We start from the raw sequence: 16,287 nt of genomic DNA, 5'->3' as shown, positions 1-16,287 counted from the left end.
TATAGCATGAAGTTGCTATGTGTTGGCATCTTATCTTTATTTTTTTATTTTTTGATGAACAATTGAATATACCATGGCTGATGATGTAGCAATTTAGAATATTGACATTTTCCTTAAATATTATGCAGAATTTGAAAATTTATGAATACCTTTGTTATACCTGTCAGTTCTAATGTAGAAAGCTTGTCTGATTAGTTTATGCCAGATTAGTCTAGAACTCTAGACATTGTGCCAAAGCAAAGCATCTTGATCATATCTTACTTGATAGCATAACAGGAAAGGAGAGCACTAGCAGTTTGCTTCTTGAGCCCTTGAAATTCTGGTAAGTACACTTTCTTGTTCTGTGGAAATCCCAAGGTTGAATTGCTTGGCACTGGTGAGAAAGTATTTTTTGCACGAATTTCTGCAGTAGAATAATTTTTGTAATAAATATCAGACTTTAATGGCAAGTAACTTTTGTACACAATGCCAATGGAGGTAACACCAGCAGGGGGTGGATTTCGTGGTAACAAGCACAAGGGTGGCGTGTGAGGCAGAATTTAGATCAGGAAGCTATTTCGTCCCTCAAAATTAGCCTTCTAACCTTGGGTTTTCTACACCGAGGAATCTAGGGCTTATGAATCATTTATAAATTGTATGTCTTTCTCTAAGTTGCCAATTTTACTATTGTTTGTCCTTCATTGTTTTGTAGAAAATATCATGCATTATGTTTCAATGTCTCTAAGGAGTGTTGGTTGGTTATATGCTGTTCTTTGTTTTTAGATGGAAGAAAAAACATCTGATGTCAATTTTATTGAACCAGAGAAACAATATTCACGATTTTATTCTATGTCTTTAATCTTTATTGTTGCATCTTTAAAGTTACCTTTTTTTTCAGAGTGCCAAAGTAATAGTTATTTTAGAAGCTTAGACAACATTATTATTTGAACATTATAGCTTAGAATTGTTCCATGACGTTATTATCAGTGCATGATGCTGATATGGGCATACTCTTGCTAATGCCATCGCACAATAGCAGTTGCAGAAATTGCTGTAAGCTTGATCAACAATTGTTGTATATTCTGAATTTGAAAATCATGCTAAACTTCTCTGCAACCTGTAATTTATGTCAGAGTACTCTGTTTCATGATGATTTTTGTGGACTTGACTTTATTACTTAATAAGTGACATATCTGGATGTACTTGTGTTACTACTGCTGCAGCTATAGGATATATTCAAGTTTCATTAGAATACTATAATGGTACGACCTCCATGAGAAATTCAGTTTCAAAGTTCAACAGAATACATATAATTCATGAAAGTTTTTGTAAGACGTTTTAGTGTTAGTTCTGAAAGCTTTTCTGATGTTGTCATTGACTGACTGTATGTGATGTAGAGCACAAAAGATTATCCACATGCTATAGTCATTTATTAAATAGCTGAAATTTTATCACTCAGTATCCTCTGCATGCATTTTCTGTTTTCTGACTAATATTTTTCTTTGTAGCTATGTAAAGGGCCGTATGTTACTATGTTTACATCCTCAAAAATAATTGAGGTGAGTTATGCTGATAGAAAATCTGCACAGGTGTAATTATATGATTCATCGTGCAGAGAACCAGGTATAATGATCCCAAATGGTGGAGGACCAATTATGCAGTATGCCTGCTTATGTAAATCGACTACAAATGATTACAGTAAAAATCTGTTTAGTTGCTGGTATTCAAGGTTAGATTTCTTTGTTTATAGTTGATGATGAATTAAGTTTTAGAGGCATGTAATTTATCTTATGAAGTGTAGTTATTTATCTCCAAGTTGTCAAAGTCACTTTGCGACTTTGTGTGTCTTCTGGTAGATAATATACATCATTGATTATAATGTCTAGAATAATTAAGATTGTTTCTTATTTGGTTGGTGATGTATCAAATTTCTGTATTATATAGAAGATGAACATATTATGTCAATTATCTTATACTATTAATATTATCTCACTATCTCTCAACTGTCTTCCAAGGAATTATTGAGGACTGGTTTTCTCAACTAATTTTGAGTATTTAAATGCAAAATAAAATTGAACATATTAATTTATTATTCTAAAATCAATACGAAGCATTTACTTAGAACTTTGGGCAATAGTTGGGCCAGTCACAACTTGCTTAGCCATCCTTTTTTTGTTTGGACATCATGTCCAATCACAAGACTTTCGGCCACATTATACACTACATACTTATTTAAGCACTTCACTCTACTTGATTTTATATTGCCCATTTGCCTTTGGTTTCCCTCTTAAATAAGATAACTAATGTGCCATTTTCCAAAAATTTAGACATGTTATACTCCTCATTTCACTTGTTTATTTGTGTCACTACTGTCTTTTACTGTCTCCAATCCTCTACTGCAGGGAATGGTGAGACGGACCGCACAGCACTGCTAGAAATCAAAGCCAAAACGACTGATGACCCTTTAGGTGTGATGAGCTCATGGAATAACATGGTCCACTTTTGTTCATGGTATGGCGTTACTTGTGGTCAGAGGGATGATAGAGTGATGGCATTAGACCTGCAATCTTCCAAGCTTTCAGGTACTATCTCTCCCTATATAGGAAATTTAAGCTTTTTGAGAGTTCTGCAGCTGCAAAATAACAGTTTTGAAGGCACAATTCCACCTGAAATTGGTCATTTGCATAGGCTACAGACTCTCTGGCTGTATAATAATTATATAGGAGGAGAAATACCGGCGAATATATCAGGTTGCTCTAGCCTTATAAAACTAGACTTGTTCAATAACAAGTTGGTGGGAGAAATCCCGCATGAACTTGGATTCTTGTCACATTTGCAATTTCTTTACTTGTCACAAAACCACTTAAGAGGCACTATCCCTTCATCCCTTGGGAACTTATCCTCCCTAACTGTGCTAAACTTTGCCAGAAACAACTTGCATGGAAGCATTCCTCATAGCCTAGGCAACCTGAAAAAACTAACCAAATTGTCTTTAGTTGATAATAAGTTGTCTGGAAAGGTTCCACCCTCAATCTTTAACCTCTCATTAATGGAAATTCTAGATTTAGGAGTCAATGACTTGGAAGGGGACCTTCCTTCTGATTTAGGAAACACTCTTCCGTATCTTCAACAATTCTCAGCAGCAATGAACCAATTTACTGGATACATTCCATCTTCGATATCCAATTCCTCTTATCTAGAATCTCTCATATTATCATCAAATAATTTTCGAGGACAAGTTCCTTCCCTTCATAAGTTAGAAAAGCTAAAATTCCTTAACCTTAACAATAACTATCTTGGGAAGGGTCAAGGTTCTGATTTGAACTTTGTTTCTTCCTTGGCCAAGGCCACCATGCTACAACGGTTTGAGATAAGTCTAAATAATTTCGGAGGAATTATCCCTAGAATCATCTGCAATTTTTCCATGCTTACTGTACTGACATTTTACTTTAATCTTATAACTGGAGAGGTTCCAACATGTATAGAAAACTTGACTAAATTACAAATATTTGGAATTCATGGCAATTCACTCTCCGGGGTTATTCCCCAAGGTATAGGAAAAATCGAAAGCCTCCATGAGTTACGTTTAAATGATAACCAATTCTCAGGGGTCATACCACCCTCAATTGGAAATTTAACTATGCTGACTCTTCTTGACCTTCATAATAATAGTCTTGAAGGTGAACTGCCCTCAATTCTTGGAAATTGTGGATCACTACTAGGATTAGATCTTTCCCATAATAATCTAAGTGGGAAAATTCCCTCACAACTTTTTAGTCTCTCCACCTTGTCTATGCTACTTGATCTATCTAGCAACCGCCTAGTTGGGTCTCTCCCGGAAGAAGTTGAGCAATTAAATAATCTTGAGGTGCTTAATGTTTCTAGAAACATGCTCTCAGGTGAGATACCAAGCGCCCTTAGTAATTGTATTGCGTTAGACACACTAGGTATGGAGGGTAACAATTTCCAAGGTGCTATCCCGAATGCACTGGTGACATTAAAGGGTCTTCGTGTTTTGGATTTGTCACGAAATAAAATATCAGGCAAAATTCCAAATTTTCTTATAAGCTTGCATCTGCAAGTACTTAATCTATCATACAATAACCTTGAGGGTGCAGTACCTAGTGATGGAGTCTTCAGCAATGTAACAGCCTTTTCGGTAAATGGAAACAGTAGGCTCTGTGGAGGTATGCCTCAGTTAAAGCTGCCCCACTGCAATTTCAATAATACCCAGAAAAGAAGATCGAATCTGAGGAGGAAATTAACAGTGATTTTTCTTTCTACATTTACCGGAGTTGCTGCACTGGTGGCATTATATGTGTTATACATCATATGGCACAAAAGGGAAACTAAGACAACCAAAATTTCTAGTGATTTGGTAAATCTTCCAAATTTGTCTTACCAAACCCTTCTTAGAGCCACAAATGGGTTCTCTGGGGAGAATTTGATTGGCAGCGGTACATTTGGGGTTGTGTATAAGGGAAATTTCGATGAGAATATATCAACAGCTGCAATCAAGGTATTCAAACTCGAGCATTATGGTGGTTGCAAGAGTTTCATGGCAGAATGTGAAGTCCTTCGAAACATCAGACATCGGAATCTTGTAAAGGTGATATCAGCTTGTTCAAGTGTTGATTATCAAGGAAATGATTTTAAAGCTTTGGTTTACGCGTACATGGTGAATGGGAGTTTAGATGATTGGTTGCATTCAGCTAGAACAATAAGTGGGCTTCAAGATGCACCGAGGACCTTAAATTTCTGCCACAGACTTGATATTGCTGTTGATGTTGCATTTGCTTTAGAGTATCTTCATCATAGTTGTGGGGCATCTATAGTTCATTGTGACCTCAAACCAAGCAATGTTCTCCTTGACAATGAGATGGTTGCACATCTTGGTGACTTTGGTTTGGCTAAATTTCTTTCAGGGGATGTTAGTAGCTCTGCAAATCAGTCCAACTCTATTGGTTTCAGGGGAACTATTGGCTATGCTCCTCCAGGTAATGAGCTACTCACATCCTAGCATTTTCTATACAGTTGATCTCCAATCATAACTTCATTAAGCTTTAACTTTGTTATTTTCACCTTATTCAATAATATTCCTGGTCATATAACATTTGAGGTATGATTTAATGCAGAATATGGTTTGGGAAATGAGGCATCTACTTGTGGCGACGTGTATAGTTTTGGGATTCTTTTACTGGAACTATTCACTGGAAAGAGGCCTACTAATGAAATGTTTAGAGGGGGTATGAACCTCCATACCTTTGTGAAAGCAGCTCTTCCTGAAGGGGTGACCGAAATTTTAGATAATCCTGTTCTTGTACACGTAGTTGGAGAGGAGACAGGTAGCAGGGCAATGTTGGAGTCTATTGTGTTAATTCTTGGCATAGCAGTTTCTTGCTCTGCGGAGCTTCCACATGATAGATTGTCCATGAGTGATGTTTCTGCTAAGCTATCATCTATTAGAAACAAGCTTGTTGGAACTCGTCGTCAACAAAGGCGAAGAATCCTTGCTGGTAAAAATTCTACTACTGCTGTATATCTCATTTTCTGATGAGTTTTTTTAAGTAAAATCTAAGTTTGATTTTCCCTTGATTACACTGTGCTATATATTTAAGATCCTATCAGATGTAAATTAGTTCCTTCTGGCTGCAGGAGCACGAGGTGATTGATGTTCTGCAAAGCTGCTTACCTCTTTTGATCAGTAAGCAGTGTTCCAGTGATCATGAAGGTTGTGAGGATCCCTTGTGCCATTATTATATACGAATTATTTCTTTAAAGCTTGGATTTCTTACTGCTGATCGATTTCAGAATCGTATTAATTGTATTATTATATAACTGTATGTAATTTCTTGTGTGTATGGGCAATTATTGGTTTTGCAAAGACTCGAGAGTCAGCAAGATCAGGTTTAATGAAATGGTCTAGAGGTTGCCATTTTTGTTTCTTTATATTTAGCGTCAAATTTACAATTATCCTAATACAACATCTAATTATATAAGTTGAGAATGTTTTGAGTTTTGACGTATATTTCTTGAATTAATTGAAGCTTGCAGGTACGATTTAGCAATAAGGAGTGTTTTCCTATATTTTACTGGTGTATAAACAAGCATGAGAAGTGATATAAATTGCTGCAAAGCTGTTCTATTATGATGCACAAATTTCTGCAGGGGAATAATATATAGTGTATGTTCACTTAAAGAACTAAATTAGAGAAAATAATAAGAGAATTGTAATATAAAAGAAGATCAGGGGATGCACAAAAGTCGCAAAGTATATGTGATGTATTCGAGATTTAATCCTCAATCTAAATTATGTACTCCGTACAGGGTTGTACCAGTTTTTAGACTTACTAACGAAGGTAACTAGCACCCGACATCTACATGTTGTAGTCAATTATTAGCGATTAACTATTGAGCAGAGTAAGAATCGAAGCTAGATTTCGTGGAAAAAATTTAGATGTATTTGTCTTATACACCCACATTTTCCAGGCTATTGCCCACAGCCCCACAACCTCCTAGTGATCGCTCACAAAGTCACAAGCACTAGTAGTAGTGACTAAATTGTGGTCCATGATTGATGGCACCCTCCACTATCAATTATAATGGTGTTTATATTCAATTGCTATACAATGAATAATTGATTAATATTCAATTACTATAAATTTTTTACTTATTGAAAAATGAAGGTATTATTAATCAAAGTTTTGTATTAATATATGTACCTGAAACATTTCACTTAAAAATAAGAAGGGAATAAAGTACTAACTATTTTTCTAATCAACGAGAAATGCTCACATAGTCACATGTGTTACTGGCCTACTGGGGATGGGACAGCGATATACAAGTTTCAACAAGGTGACATCAATTTCTTACCAAGAGGCCACGATATGAAGTCACAAAAATTGTAGAAAATCTTTTAAAAAAAAATATACAAAAAGCATGTGTCCAAAATAAAAGTCAAAAATATACTACATAGAGGCTGTCCTAATTAAACTCCTAATGTCCTCCACATTTTGCACATATACGTCCCTACAATATGTTCACAACTATTACTAGTAATATTTCACTCATTCGATGACTTATTATTCTATGAACTTTCAGGTCTTTCACTATATATTGCATCTCCATTGTCATTATTGATAGGTCTTATCTATCTCTATATTGTTCACAACATGTCGAGCTCATGCTCTTTCTTTTCTTGGATCTTTTTCTCTATTTGTATGTTTGGCTGTCCTCTGCTCTCGATAGCCCAGAGGGGCAACGACACAGACCGGCTAGCGTTGCTCGAAATCAAATCCAAAATAACAAGTGACCCTCTTGGTGTCATGAGTTCATGGAATGACACCCGCCACTTTTGTGAGTGGTACGGGGTAACCTGTGGTCGTAGGCACGAGCGAGTCGTGAAACTTGACTTGCATTCACTGCAACTCACAGGTATCATCTCTCCTTATCTTGGTAATTTGAGCTTCTTAAGGGAGTTGTACCTTCAAAACAATACTTTTGAAGGAACAATACCACGAGAAATTAGTCATTTGCAAAGGTTGCAATTTTTATGGTTGTATAATAATTCCATTGGAGGGGAAATTCCATCGAACATATCAAGTTGCTATCGACTTATCGATATTAGCCTCGACGTCAATATGTTGGTGGGAGAAATCCCTCCTACACTTGGTTCCCTATCACATTTGCAATATCTTTACTTGTCAATGAACAACTTAACAGGCAACATTCCTTCATCTCTCGGGAACTTATCATCCCTTTCGACACTCTCGATGGCTCAAAACAACTTGTTCGGAAGAATCCCATTTGGTCTAGGAAAACTAAAAAAACTTGCCGTTGTACAATTACAACACAATAAGTTTTTTGGAGTTGTTCCACACTTGATCTTTAACCTTTCACTATTGACAAATTTAGATTTAAGTCACAACGACTTGATAGGAAGCCTTCCTCTAGATTTTGGCAACGCTTTGCCACATCTTCAGTTGTTTTCAATATCAAATAATCAATTTGTTGGACAAATTCCAGCTTCGATATCCAATTCCTCAAATCTAGAAGTCCTCCAGTTAGGTGAGAACAATCTTCAAGGCCAAGTTCCTTGTTTGCGCAAGCTAGTAAAGCTTACTCGCCTCGGCCTTTATACTAACTCACTTGGGTACGGCCATGTTGATGATTTGAAATTTGTATCTTCCTTGGCCAATGCTACCAATTTACAAGCGATAGACATAAGTCAAAATAATTTCGCGGGAGTTTTTCCTTTTTGTAATTTCTCATCACTTACCTATATAATACTAAGCCAAAACCACCTAATTGGAGAAATACCAAATTGTATTGAAAACGTAGCAAAATTGCAATATTTTGCTGCTGATCAAAATGCACTTTCAGGGGTCATTCCCCATAGCATAGGGAAGCTTCAATACCTCTATTTTTTACTTCTACGAAATAACAATTTGTCCGGAGTTATTCCACCTTCAATCGGAAACTTAACAAAATTGTCTATTTTCGGCTTTTCCGAGAATAGTCTTGTAGGAGAAATACCATCATCTCTTGGAAATTGTAGTCTGCTAACAGGATTGGATATTTCTAATAACAATCTTAGTGGCAGGATACCGTTACAACTTTTTAGTCTCCCCGCCTTGTCCTTGGTGCTCAATTTATCCGGAAACCACCTTATCGGATCCCTCCCTGAAGAAGTCGGCCAACTAAATAGTCTTGGTGCCCTTGATGTGTCGCGTAACATGTTATCAGGCCGAATACCAAGCTCTCTTGGTAGTTGTGTGTCGTTAGAGTACCTCTACATGCGCGAAAACAATTTTCATGGAACCATTCCTAATGCATTGGAGACATTGAAAGGTCTCTATTGGTTAGATTTGTCACACAACAATTTATCTGGTGAAATCCCTAAGTATTTATCGAGGTTCCAATTGCTAGAGGGCCTCGATTTATCACATAATAGTCTTCAAGGTGAAGTACCAATTGGTGGAATCTTTAGCAACGCGACTAGTGTTGTACTAGATGGAAACAATATGCTTTGTGGAGGAATATCTGAGTTAAAGTTGCCTCATTGCAATGATGTTAGCCGCGATAATCAGAAAAGAAAGCCGAAGAAGCATAAGAAGAAATTACAAGCAACAATTGTTTCTGGGATTTGTGGGGTTATTTTGTTAGTGGCTTTACTTGTATCATTATATATAATCAGGCAAAGAAAGAGTAGGCACTCTAATAAGGAAATTTTAGCTTCCGAAGTTTCGGAAAAATTTCCTAATTTGTCTTACCAAACTCTTCTAAAAGCCACAAATGAGTTTTCCTCAAACAATTTGCTCGGCAGTGGTACATTTGGGGTTGTTTACAAGGGAGTTCTCGACGATAATGGACCAACTGTTGCCATCAAGGTGTTTACTCTAGAGTACCGTGGTGCGTTGAAGAGTTTTATGGCTGAATGTGAGGTCCTCAGAAGCATTAGGCATAGAAATCTAGTTAAGGTGATAACAGCTTGTTCGAGTGTTGATTATCAAGGAAGAGATTTCAAGGCTTTGGTTTATGAGTACATGGGGAATGGGAGCTTGGATGATTGGTTGCATCCATCGGAAGCAATCATTAGTGTCGAAGGCACAAGTAATAGCTCAAGGAATATGAATTTTCGCCAAAGACTTGACATTGTGATCAATGTAGCATTTGCTTTGGATTATCTTCACCATCATTGTGGTGCTTCCATAGTTCATTGTGACCTTAAGCCAAGCAATGTTCTCCTTGACGATGAAATGGTTGCGCGTGTTAGTGACTTTGGGCTAGCCAAGTTTCTCCTACAAGACATCATCAACTCTCATGTAAATCAGTCCAGCTCTATTGGTGTAAGAGGAACTATCGGCTACACTCCTCCAGGTAACTATAATAGTCACAATAGTATCTCATGTTCGGAATATTTGTTACATTTTCTAAAATAGTATCGGTTTTGTTTGAATGTAGAGTACTATGTACCAAACCTTTTTATTCATCAAATCAGTTTCGTATATTTGTAATAATTGCAGAGTATGGTTTGGGAAATGAGGTGTCTACTAGCGGCGATGTCTATAGTTTTGGGATCCTTTTACTAGAGATGTTTACAGGTAAGAGGCCTACTGATCAAATGTTCGAAGGTGGGCTGAGCCTATATCGCTTTGTGAAAGAAGCTTTGCCAGAACAGATGAACGCAATTCTAGATCGCGCTCTTTTTCAAGATATAGATCAAGAGGAGACTAATGATACGAGTAGTAGAGTAATGTTGGAGGCCTTGACTTCGATATTTGGAGTAGCACTCTCTTGCTCAGCTGAAGTACCACGAGAAAGGTTGGAAATGAGCGATGTTGTTGCAAAGCTATCATCGATAAGGAGCAAGTTCCTAGGAACTCGTTTACGACAAAGGAGGTTCATTCTAATGGGTAACGATTCAACTATACATATCTTTGAAATTTTCACCTTATTAATATGAAATTATATGAGTACTGACCTTATTTGTTCATTTTCTCAATGTAGGATCAAAAGAGTGATCGATGTCGAATTGAATCAAGTTAATTACTCTGCCTATGAGGAAGTTTGTGTAGTAGTAAAATTAAGAATGAGAACAACCCATGTTCTTGTGTGTATATATGTTCTAAAGTCTAAACTTATAATGATGGAGAAAATTACGTCTGCTTGGTCTCAGATACTCCGTAATTAACATTCAATAAGTATCAAGAAAGCATGTACTCAATTTATTTTCTACTATGTTATTTTAACTTTGAAAAACAGATCGAGGAGTATGCCATTTACAAAAATATTTGATCTTGCACAGTTTATAAGCTTTATCTTTGATCATTAACTAACCTTTTGATCATTAACTAAATTACAATAAATTTATTTTTAATAATTAATATTTTTTCTTATGAAAAAAAATGTATGGCATTATTAGCCCAATTAGGGAGAGGAATTTTTCGAACATGACAACAATGAGGTATATTCATTGAAAGTGTTAAGTATGGAGATTGGAGACAATAAAAGAAATATCATTCGATACATATATTAAATTATCATTTGAACTATTTTGAAAGGGGAATAGGGGATGATACTTGGTTTAAGATTTATAAATTATGTATTGTAACTAAGTATACAAATTGTACACTTTTAGACTTATACTATATTAGAATCTACATAACATGTACTCTTATAAAATTTTATTTAATTATTAATTAAAATATTATACTTCCTTTGTTTCTTTTAGTGCACTGTATGTATCATAATATTTTGTATGTCCACATTCTAGCTCGTGTCAAAAATTTAAGCATGACTTTTGACCAAGTGTGAAAAGATCCCATAGCTTTTATGAATTTAATTTGGTAAAGTATAAGTTTCAACTTTCCAAGTCGTCGCTGATCATCTAGGAGTCGTCTCTCGCATCGAGTCAGCAAGTCAATAAGTATCTATTTATTGTGAAGCTATCACGTAGAAATTTTAATTTGTAATGATTGCGTGTTTGCTTGTTGCACAACTTTCTTGCACATGTACTCCGTATAATATAAACATTTATATCGCTCAGAACTGATCACGTTCAGGATTAGCCCAAAGGGTGAAACACTAAAAAAAAAAAATATAAACATTTATACCAAGTATATCTTTAAATTAAATACTTTCCTTAAATACCAGTTATACACACATTAAAAATTAAAATACATGATACTCCTATTTAGCGAACTCATACTCCTATTTTAAAATTACACATTCATACCGTCATACGAATCAAAAAAGATTATATTTAGCGAACTCATGCACCATAATTTTTACTAGAAACATTAAAGATTCAATATTATCTTTAAATTTCAATTCCCATATTTTTCTTCCTCCATCAAACTCCTTAGCCTTTTCAAGTCCAAATTGGTGGTCATTAATGAAAGAACATAAATATGCTAGTTGTTGGAAAAAATACAGTATAATATCTCAAGTGTTAAATTTAATATACCAAAAATGGACGTTTAAAGTAGTTTATGATCCAAGACAAGTAAACGGTCCTCCACAACTTGCACATACCTACTACACTTGTACTCGTATTCTTTTACCGATGTTCCCATTGATTTTATGTTATTTAGTGATGAATTATTTATATAAATTCTTACGATATTGTAGTAGTTTAAAATCTGCTTACAATAAGTCTGTTGATGAATATACATACATAATTTTCCTTGATTAATTTGTCTTTTGATCACAAGAGTTATACATAGCTAGCTATGTCTCATGTATACGGGCTCATATGTGCTACTACTTCGTTGTTATTGATGTGTTGTCTCTCATTCGCGATAGCTGGGAACAATGAAACAGACAAGCTAGCATTGCTCGAATTCAAGGCAGGAATAACTGATGATCCTTTTGGTGTCATGAACTCATGGAATGACAACATCCATTTTTGTGAGTGGTACGGCGTTACTTGTGATCATCGACACCAAAGAGTGACAATACTAGACTTGAATTCCACCAAGCTCACAGGTATTATTTCACCTCATCTTGGAAATTTAAGCTTCTTAAATAAGTTGATCCTTTATGATAACAGTTTTTATGGCACAATCCCATCCGAAATTGGTCGTTTGCATAGGCTGCAACGTCTTGGGTTGAATAATAATTCCATCGGAGGGGAAATTCCGTCGAGTTTAGCAGGTTGCTATAGCCTCATTGGTGTAAGCTTCGAGGGTAACAATTTGGTGGGAGAAATCCCGTCTACACTTGGTTCGATGTCACGTTTAGAGTTTCTTCTTTTGGGAGAGAACAACTTGACCGGTAACATTCCTTCATCTATAGGGAACTTATCATCGCTTTCAATGCTATCTCTAATCGGAAATAATTTAGTAGGAAGGATCCCAGATAGTATAGGCAAATTAAAGAACCTAACCAGTTTGTATCTATCCGATAATAAGCTTTCGGGAGTAGTACCACCCTCGATCTTTAACCTCTCTTTATTGAAAGAATTAGGACTATCCCAAAATGACTTGGAAGGAAACCTTGCTTCGGGTTTAGGTAACACTCTTCCATTTCTCGAATGGTTTTCTATAGCTGGAAATCGATTTAGTGGAGAAATTCCAACTTCGATATCCAATCTCACAAATCTAGAATCGCTTTTTCTTTCAAGTAACAATCTTCAAGGACAAGTTCCTTCTTTGCATAAGTTAACAAATCTTACTAGACTTAGCCTCGACGAGAACTCCTTAGGGAATGGCCAAGCCGGAGATCTCGATTTCATTTCTTCTTTGGCCAATGCAACTAATTTACAATGGTTAGAGTTGAGCAAAAACAACTTTAAAGGAATTTTTCCTAAAACCATATGCAAATTTTCATTTCTTACTACTTTGGTAATAAATGATAACAACATAGCCGGAGAAATTCCAAGCTGCATTGAAAACTTAGCCGAACTACAATACTTCGCGGCCAATGACAACTCACTTGTTGGGACCATTCCGCAAGGGATTGGAAAATTCCAAGATCTCCGGGGTCTTTATTTAAACAATAATCATTTATCAGGAGTCATTCCACCCTCAATCGGAAACTTAACCAAGTTATCAATTTTTAACTTGTGTAACAATGATCTCGAGGGCCAAATACCTTCGAGTTTGGGAAATTGTGGATCCCTCATATTTTTATCTCTTTGTAATAACAGTCTTAGCGGCAAGATACCCTCCACAATTTTCAGCCTTACCTCCTTGTCTATTGGACTTGATCTATCCGGTAACCAGCTAACCGGCCCTCTTCCTGACGAAGTTGGGCATCTGAGTAATCTTAACGCCCTTGATGTTTCTCAAAACAAGTTATCAGGTCACATACCAAGCTCTCTTGGTAGTTGTACGTCGTTAGAGTTATTAAACTTGTGGAAAAACAATTTTTATGGCACTATCCCTGAATCATTGCAAACATTAAAGGGCCTTCTTGGCTTGGATTTGTCATACAACAACTTATCCGGTGAAATCCCGAAATTTATAAGCAGCCTACAATTGCAAAACTTAGATATATCATACAATAACCTTGAAGGTGAAGTACCCACAAATGGAATCTTTAGCAATACAAGCGGTCTTTTGATTGGTGGGAATAGTTATCTATGCGGAGGCATACCCGAGTTAAAGTTGCCCAAGTGTAGGTTCACCCGCGACACCCATAAAAGAAGAGTGGAGCATAGCAAAAAATTGATAATCGCGGTTCTTTTTGGGATTGCTGGAGTTTGTTTGTTCGTGTCTATACTTGTGTTGTTATTATGCAATTTCTGGAAGAGAAAAAGGGCAAAGGAACATGTTACTTCTAACAATGATATAGAAAATTTTCCGAATATTTCTTATCAAATGTTGCTTAAAGCTACAAACGGCTTTTCCTCCGAAAATGTGCTTGGTAGTGGTGTATCTGGGGTTGTATACAAGGGAACTCTTGACGAGGAAGGATCAAGTATGGTTGCCATCAAGAAATTTAATCTAGAGTATCGCGGTGCTTTGAAGAGTTTTTTGGCTGAATGTGGAGTACTTCAGAGCATTCGACATCGTAATCTAGTTAAGGTGATAACAGCCTGTTCAAGCATCGATCATCAAGGCAGAGATTTCAAGGCTTTGGTTTATGAGTACATGTCGAATGGCAGCTTGGAAGATTGGTTGCATCCACCCGAGACAACTAGTGTCGTCGAAGGCACAAATGATACCTCGAAGTACCTGAATCTTTACCAAAGACTCGATATTGCAATTGATGTAGCATTTGCTTTGGATTATCTTCACCATCACCATGGGGATTCCATAGCTCACTGCGATCTCAAGGCGAGTAATGTCCTCCTTGATGATGACATGGTTGCACATGTCAGCGACTTTGGACTTGCCAAGTTCTTCTCAGAAGCAAACAACGCCGTTCATACAAGTCATTCTAGCTCTATTGGAGTTAGAGGAACAATTGGTTATGCTCCTCCAGGTAACAAAAGTTGTCTTAATAGTATAAATTTTATTTTTTGTACCGAATATTTTTAAGAATTTCATCTTTTATTATTATTTTTTTTATTTTTTATTTTTTTATTTTTTTATTTTTTACCATAATATCACTTGCAAAACGTATGATTTTTTGTGCAGAATATGGATTGGGAAATGAAGTATCTACTAGTGGCGACGTCTATAGTTTCGGAATTCTTGTACTAGAATTGTTTACAGGAAGAAGGCCTACCAATGATATGTTTAAAGAGGGTCTAAGTCTACATAGCTTTGTGAAAGGCGCTCTGCCTCAACGCGTAACTGAGATTCTAGACCATGTTCTTCTAGCAGACATAAACGGAGTAGAGACTAATAACATCACGATATTGGAGGCATTGATTTCAGTACTCGAAATCGCTCTTTCTTGCTCTATCGAGACACCACGAGAGAGGTTGGACATGAGTGATGTTGTTGCAAAGCTAACAACAGTAAGAACAAAACTCCTTGGAACTCGTTTACAGCAGCGTAGAAGAATTCATGAAGCTGGTGCCTGGTGGTAATGGTTAATGAGTGAACTACTGTTTCACCCTAGCAGAAGATTGCTATTGTAAAAAATGCATGATTTATGGAATATGTTGTCATTAGAATTATTTTATTTTAACTCCATATTGTAAAATTTAGTTTTCATTTCTTAAAAGCCATTTATTTTAAATACATAATGTTTGCATCTAATTAAGCAATACACTTCAAATTACATATTCAACTTTGATGTTTCAATTACTAAGGAGTTAAGTACATGGACCGATAATAAGGTGCAGGTGCAGTCAATTTTTGTCAAGCCAGTAATGATCCTTATTTTAATTTTCTGCTTCGTTGATGACAAATATAGGAACAAACGACGACTTATGCCGTGGTATTTGCTTCAAGCCTTTGCAGCACGCAAACAAATTATAGGACCAACTTATAAATGCCGTTGCATATGCTCTACGGCATGCAACGACGCGACCTCGTCGAAAATTCAAATAATCAGTGGATCAAACAAAACTAGTAATTGTCTACATGTAGCAAGGGGCGACATTGACATGTATGTCTTTGCTCTCTAGTGGAATTTACTAGCTTTCAACTTAATTACAATTTCTCTAGTAAGAATTAAGGAGTTCAAAGTCTTAAGAAAAATATGCTAAGCAAATTGTGATCCGTTCCAAATCAATGCAGGTCGCACTTGTAACTCTTGATCATCGATCATCACTAACTATTTCACGAAATAATTAATTAAAGGTACACTCCCAAACTCGAATCAATTGGACCTCTTTGTACAACTCTATAGTAAAATTAATTTTTTTAAAAAAGGTTGAACATTAAAATATATGAATTGATAAAAAAA

General features: G+C 36.1%; 3 protein-coding genes across 3 annotated transcripts; all 3 read left to right on the top strand.

Moving 5' to 3' along the window:
- The first annotated feature begins 2,308 nt into the window (after positions 1-2,308).
- On the top strand, positions 2,309-5,980 carry LOC145621518 (uncharacterized). The gene is made up of 3 exons (XM_081676251.1): positions 2,309-4,976; positions 5,115-5,495; positions 5,635-5,980. Exons 1-3 carry the CDS (start codon positions 2,309-2,311, stop codon positions 5,649-5,651), a joined length of 3,066 nt encoding a protein of 1,021 aa, XP_081532377.1. The 3' UTR covers positions 5,652-5,980.
- Positions 5,981-7,017: 1,037 nt separating this feature from the next.
- On the top strand, positions 7,018-10,776 carry LOC145620452 (putative receptor-like protein kinase At3g47110). The gene is made up of 3 exons (XM_081675128.1): positions 7,018-9,858; positions 10,005-10,394; positions 10,489-10,776. The coding sequence occupies exons 1-3, from the start codon at positions 7,152-7,154 to the stop codon at positions 10,500-10,502; spliced, it is 3,111 nt and encodes a 1,036-aa protein (XP_081531254.1). The 5' UTR covers positions 7,018-7,151; the 3' UTR covers positions 10,503-10,776.
- A 1,436-nt stretch (positions 10,777-12,212) lies between these two features.
- LOC145620033 (uncharacterized) lies at positions 12,213-15,463 on the top strand. The gene is made up of 2 exons (XM_081674689.1): positions 12,213-14,910; positions 15,066-15,463. Exons 1-2 carry the CDS (start codon positions 12,213-12,215, stop codon positions 15,461-15,463), a joined length of 3,096 nt encoding a protein of 1,031 aa, XP_081530815.1.
- Positions 15,464-16,287: the final 824 nt, after the last annotated feature.

This window comes from Chenopodium album, chromosome 27 (genome assembly GCF_948465745.1).
Source record: "Chenopodium album chromosome 27, dcCheAlbu1.1, whole genome shotgun sequence".
NCBI lineage: Eukaryota > Viridiplantae > Streptophyta > Magnoliopsida > Caryophyllales > Amaranthaceae > Chenopodium > Chenopodium album.
This window is presented reverse-complemented; position numbering and strand designations above follow the sequence as displayed.